The 6,479-nt window shown below is 51.5% G+C and overlaps 1 protein-coding gene across 1 annotated transcript; it reads left to right on the top strand.

Annotated features, from left to right (window-relative positions):
* Positions 1-703: 703 nt before the first annotated feature.
* On the top strand, positions 704-4,344 carry RFPL4B (ret finger protein like 4B). The gene is made up of 3 exons (XM_041724762.1): positions 704-773; positions 2,774-2,910; positions 3,107-4,344. The coding sequence occupies exon 3, from the start codon at positions 3,222-3,224 to the stop codon at positions 4,032-4,034; it is 813 nt and encodes a 270-aa protein (XP_041580696.1). The 5' UTR covers positions 704-773; positions 2,774-2,910; positions 3,107-3,221; the 3' UTR covers positions 4,035-4,344.
* The last annotated feature ends 2,135 nt before the right edge of the window (positions 4,345-6,479 follow it).

Below are 6,479 nucleotides of genomic sequence, written 5' to 3'. Positions count from 1 at the left end.
CAGGGTCCCTTCCTACTCTCCCTCCACAACAGAAATTCATTGACCTCGGGCCTGGTCCGGGGTGCGGGCTCGGGCGCCGCTGCTCGGGGCCCGGCTGCTGCCCGCTGCCCGCCGCGCTGTTTGCACCAGGCCGGCTGACAGCAGGGGCTGCCCCGGCGGGCGGGACGGGCTCCGGGGCGCGCTTGCACCCTGCTCAGGACTGCCCGCGACGGTGGGATCCGGGTCCGGGACGCGAAGGCTGTTCTGGAACCTGTTGGCTCCAGCTGGTGCTTGCTCCAGGGGGTCTGGGCCGTGATTCCCAGGATTGCATTAGCCCGGGCGTGGGCGGGGGGTTAGCGGCGCTTTCCCGCCCCGGGGCAGACGGAGCGGATCCCAGCCGCGGGCTGCAGACGCTGACCCTCCCAGTGGGCGGCGCCCGGCATGTGGGCGGGGCCAGATGAGGGTCGGCCTGTGCGTAGGAGCCGGCCTGTGGGCGTGGCCGCCTGGTGGGCGTGGCCAGCCTGTGGGCGGGGCCGGCCTGTGTATAGGAGCTGGCCTGTGGGCGTGGCCGCCTGGTGGGCGTGGCCATCCTGTGGGCGGGGCCGGCCGGTGTATAGGAGCTGGCCTGTGGGCGTGGCCGGCCGGGGGCGTGGCCAGCCTGGGGGCGGGGCCAGGTGGCAGGCTGCAGAGGCCGGCGGCGCACTGGGCCTCATTAACGCGGAGGCTCAGGCCGGGAGAGGAGGTCGAGGCACGGGGTCTGGAGCTCCAGGGCTGCTGGAACCTTCCGAATCCGTGTAAGTCTGGGCCCTTTCGCCTGCCCCATTCCTCTCTCTTCCGCTATGACCTATCTCTTAAATGCCTTTATCCCTGGATCCCAGGACACAGCCAGTCTTCTGGGGTCGTGGAGCTTTCCCCACCTTCCCCTCGGACATTGCTGCCAGTTCAATGTTTTAGGTATTAACTATGGGTGTTTTTTTTATTTTAAAAAAATATGGGGATCCCTGGGTGGCGCAGTGGTTTGGCGCCTGCCTTTGGCCCAGGGCGCGATCCTGGAGACCCGGGATCGAATCCCACGTCGGGCTCCCTGCATGGAGCCTGCTTCTCCCTCTGCCTGTGTCTCTGCCTCTCTCTCTATCTCTCTGTGACTATCATAAATAAATAAAAATTAAAAAAATTTTTTTTTAAAAATATGTTTTTTGCATACATTTATTTTTTAATGGGTTTTCAATGACCATGTGTGTGTTTTAAACTGATTTCTTAAAAAAAAAAAAAACTGATTTCTTATTATTTTAGCATGGTCTCTTGAAGATGTTTCTGGGTTTTTACTTAAGTATCCTTACCACTTTTTTTTTTTTTCTTTTTCTAGATTTTTATTTACATTTCAGTTAGTTACCATACAGTGTAATATCAGTTTCGGGTGCAGACGTTAGTGATTCAGCCCTTAAATACAGCACCCAGTTCTGGTCATAACAAGGGCCCTCCTTAGCCCCCGTCACCTATTTCACCCATCCTCCCATCCACGCCCCCTCTGGTAACCATCAGTGGAGAGTCTCTTTCTTGATTGGCCTCCCCCTCCATGCCCCAGCCCCCACCTCCCACCAATTTCACTGGTTTTGCCCATTTGCAAGGATGGAGGGGGGAGCTAGGGTGTTGTGTTAAGTGAAATAAGTCAATCAGAGAAGACAAGTAGCATTTCATCTCATTCATATGTGGACTTTAAGTAATACTATTTTTCTATTTTTAATAGCTGTATTATAGTTAATGGAATTATTTCATTATCTCCATATGATTAGATTGTGCCTCCCACTTGGAGTCATAGGTTAACACTGAAAAGGACAACTCTTTAGAAATGTAGCATTTTTTTTTTTTCTTAACGTATATTCAAGACCTTTTAGATTGTAAGCCCCATATTCAATATGCCTTAAGAAGTCCGGTGTTTGGAAAAGGCGATAGAAGATTTAAAGAAGAAGGTTATCTGTTGTCCCTGGGCCAGGCCCCGTCAGACTGGAATGCAGCTCAGGAACTGGAAGGCTTCCAAAGACTCCCCTGTCCCTTCTGGGCGGACCCCCTGCGTGTCGTTACACACATCTGTATCCTGGGGGTCTAGTGGAGGGCGGGAGCCTGGGAAGCTCCACGTAAGTATCTGCTGGATGGAGGTGAGGGACCGTGTCCCAGGACGTTGTAGGACCCTAGTTGTCCTGGACTAGCCTCAGGAGTGCCCTGTTGCCTCCTACTCGAGAAGAGGCCTCAGGTCACACCATCTCCTGGGCACTGACCAGCCTTGAGTGACTGTCTTGGGGTTAGGGGCTCAGCTTGTTCCCATCCGCCTGGCCCAGCGTGTCAGGGGTGAGTTAACTCACCCAAAGTGTGCAACCTCGGTAGGAAGGCCCAGAAGCAGTCTCTAGGAGGAAGCTTCCGGAGGAGCGAGCGGTTGCCATAGCAGCTGTAACATCTAACTCGTCAGAAAAACACCTTTTGGGCTTGTGTTCAGACATTATTTTAGAGAAGTTGGTGACAATGGTTATATTTTTATTCACATTCACTCAAGACTTCTTAGTTTTCTAAGAGTGCTTGAAAGCATTTCATCTGAATGATACTCTGTCCTTAGAAGTGATGCGGCAACGGGCCTCTCATTCATTTTGCAGTGGTTTCTGCTAGTTGGACTCACACACAGTAGCTTTCTTTAAAAATACAGAGGGCTTCTCAGAGTCCCTCTTCTGTGACAGCTAGAGTCGGATTGGCTTTATTTTTGTGGTTGTATTTAGAGGTGCAGATTCTTTTCCTTGAACTGCAGGTGACCTACAGAGGAGTACGGATTAGAGGCGGAGACTGCACTTCTAGGCCCTGTGAAAGGCCGTGTGGGACTCAGCTCCGAGAGAGAGAGGCTGTGGTCAGGGCAGAGAAGACTTCACCTGGGTGTCCCCACACAAGGTAAACTACTCCAGCTGAAAGGACAACGTCCACTGTCCTGTTTCTCTCGTTTGTGATCACCTAGGTGTTGTGGTGTGGTTTTGGGTGATTCTCCACAGAGAGTGTGCTCTTACTATGACTCTCCGGTGGCTTCGTGCCACTTTCCCGTACGAACTACAGGAAGATTGATATTATTTGATTTTTCTATTGGGCTTAGACACATCCTGACCATTGAGGAACAGACTGTGTACGGAAGGCTCCCGATCGCTTTCAGAAGCTCACCAAGGGCCGCTTCAGCTCAGCTCAGTGGCAAGGACTGACCCTCCGGGACCATGGCCCACAGTCTGCAAGAGGAAGTGACCTGTCCTATTTGTCTGGAGATTTTCTACTGTCCCATTTTACTGTCCTGTGACCACATTTTCTGCTTCCATTGCATGCAAAAGTGGGTGCTAGAACACAGGGACCTGAAATCGGCCTGCCCCATGTGCCGGGGGATGACTGAGAACCCCGCTTTGGAAGAATGGCAGATTGGGGCGCTAGCCCTGCTGGTGAGGCAGCACAGCAGTGTCCTGGAGAGAGCCCTGCACTTGAGCAAGGAGCTCCTGAGGTTCCGGGAGGACGTGACCCTGGAGGCAAGCAGCGCCAACCCCTTTCTTGTCCTCTCGGATGACCTGAGGAAAGTTCAGTGTGGGAGGATGTGCCGCAACCCAGTGGAAGATCCCCAGAGGTTCACCCACGTGGCCTGTGTCCTGGGCGCCCCCCGCTTCTCCTCTGGCTGCCATTACTGGGAGGTCCAGGTGGGAGAGGCCAAGGAGTGGGCTCTGGGCATCTGCAAGGAGTCCGTCAACAGAAAGAGGAAGCGCGGCTTCTCGCCCAAGCACGGCTTCTGGTTCATCAGCCTGAAGGCCGGAGCAATCTGTACCAGCTCCGTCCCAGAAGCCAGAGTTCCCGCGAGCCCTCGGCTTAGCCACGTAGGGATATTTTTAGACGTCGAGATGGAAGAACTCAAGTTCTTTGACGTTGGTGACAACGCCCTCATCTACACACACCATCACGTCTCGTGCTTGGAGCCTTTGCGTCCGTTCTTCTGTCCTGAGCTGCCCGGAGAAGGTGACTTTGGGGCCTCCCTGAAAATCTGCTCATGAGAAACTCAGTACTTTCTCGAAGCTTCAGAGGTGAATGAGACCTTTGACCCGAGAAAGATCAGAATGACCCAGGGAGCGAAAATGTGCTGTAGTAGAAAGATTTGGTGGATTTTGAAAGATTCTGTAGACTCAGCAACTAACCAGCTTGTGGGGCACGTTTGGTAGTTTTTGTAGCTAAACAACGAGGGGGCTTTGCGGCAGGTGGAGAAGTGCCCTCGGCCTCAGCTTTCCTAGTCTTCAGGTGGGGATAATCACGTTTCTCGGCCAAATAGTCATGACGATCAGAGACAACGTGGTGCATTTGTTTTGTACTAAACGGGGAACTTTAGATTGTAAAGTCAAATAAAATGTCTTGTGGGTAGAAACAATGTCTTTTTTCATTATTGTGTGCCTTTCCTCTAATTCCTGAGAACGATAGTAGCTATCTGGGAGACAAGAAACAGTCAGTGCGAGATATTTTGACGTGAAGTCTCAGTAAGAGAGAAAAATACTGGGAAAGAACAACGTCTCTCATTTTTATTTCCTCCCAAACACAGTGGAAAGACAGAACCTGGAGGTAGCTCCAGTCAGTGGTGATTCACGTTTGTTCTGATGGGAACTGTCCCTTGCCCATTCGCTCATTGGCCTTTTGTGTGGTCGTCAAAGGAGTGTGGTGTGTGTGGCCAGCACAGAGGTGCCAACAGGCTCAGAATGTCAAGCTGCTGCGATTCTGAGCCTTCTGGAGTCGGTTACGTAATAAGGGAAATGGCCGCTGAGAAGACCGGACCCCCTTCCTCCTGCCCACCAGGCGCAGGGGCGTATGTGAAACTTTTCTCCTTCTGACAGGGAAGAACATCTCCCAGCCTCAGGCCACTGCTGCTGAGTTTTGATTTGTAGGAATTCTCACCAACCACATTAACTCGGAAATAGATACTCACCAAAAACTGCTCTCCAGGTTCCTTTTGAGTTTATTTTTTATTTGTATGTGTGTATGTATTTATTTCTTGTTTTTAAAGACTATTTATTCATGAGAGATGCAGAGAGAGAGGCAGAGACCCGAGGCAGGGGGAGAAGCAGGCTCCCTGCGGGGAGCCCGATGTGGGACTCGATCCTGGGACCCCGGGGCACGCCCTGAGCCAAAGGCAGACGCTCAACCGCTGACCCCCCCAGGGGCCCCTGATGTAATGTTAAAGTTTTAGATTTTTTGCAATTAAATCTGAACTGTTTGATGTTTTCCTGCTTTTTTTCTGTCTGGTCCTCCCCTCACGTTGGGTCTGAAGTCTGTGCCCCCTCCCCACCACCGCGTGTGGACAGTCTCAGACTGCAGTCCCCCATAGCCGTGTCTCCTATGCTCATTGTGACTCCTTTTCAAACCATTCAGGTCCTTTAGGGTTGTGTTTTTTCCTAATTTACTGAGTCAGCCGCTTCTGAGGTGACATCTGCACTGGAAGGGTTGGGTTGGGACATGTTCAGGAATCTGCTTTGGACTTCATTTCCAAAGAAACTCAGAAATGTCATCTACTTCTTGCCAACTCCACTGGGGTGGAGGAACAGCCCGATTTGGGTGTTTTCCCCCCCATATTTCCTTTTGATCCCTCTGATTTTATTTCAGGGGCCTCCTTCCTCTACTCTAACTTGGGGCCCACATCCACGTCGATCCACCTTTACAGGTCTTGCTAATGTGGAAACAACAGTTTCCTGAAACAGCACTTGTGGTGAGCAATACACTATAATTTTCTTTTCTATTATATTTTATTAGAAAAAATGCTAAAAAATTAAAAAAAAAAGAAAAAAAATGCTGGGCTCACACACATTTGATTTACAGCTTGCAAGCGGGTTGAGAACTGCAGTTTGAGAATCTGGGGTGGGCGCTAAGCTCCCAGACCCACCCTTCTTGCGTCCCGGAATGCTGAAGGACAGCCCCACTCTCCCTAGGACTGGACGTGACAGCTTGTGTCCTATTTGCATGTTTCAGGTTCTCTCAAGGACTGTTTGCTTCAAGAGCCTTTCTGTCTCTTCCTCATGGAGATGTAGGTTCCAAAGCTTCCCTTCATCCCAGCTGAAGGACCCGAATGATTTTTTTGGTTCATCATTAGGGGGAAATGCCAGTGGCCAACGATCGGCCTGGTTCCTCTCTTGTCTGATTGAATTCTGTGGCCCTGGGGGAAGCCTTGGTGGGGACTGGGTCACAAGCTCATTCTGTTGCCAATCGGTATGGACCCTTGGCGAAATATTGCATGCTTCCAACTTCTTTAGCATTCCTCATGCAAGTCTCTCCCACGTCCCATCCGTGCCATGGGGACCAGTGTGACAGCTTCCTCCCTTCCTTGCTCCACTGTTGCCTTCCCAGAGTGCACTTTCCACACAGGCACCAGGATGGTTCTCCTAAACCGTGAGTCAGACCAATCAGGTCATTCCTGTTCTAAACCCTGCCAAGGCTAAATGGGTCAATTAGAATAAATTCTC

Source organism: Vulpes lagopus, chromosome 1 (assembly GCF_018345385.1).
Source record: "Vulpes lagopus strain Blue_001 chromosome 1, ASM1834538v1, whole genome shotgun sequence".
Lineage (NCBI taxonomy): Eukaryota > Metazoa > Chordata > Mammalia > Carnivora > Canidae > Vulpes > Vulpes lagopus.
This window is presented reverse-complemented; position numbering and strand designations above follow the sequence as displayed.

Coding starts and splice junctions, on each gene's coding strand:
- RFPL4B (XM_041724762.1), top strand. CDS start 3,222: ATGGCCCACAGTCTGCAAGAGGAAGTGACCTGTCCTATTTGTCTGGAG.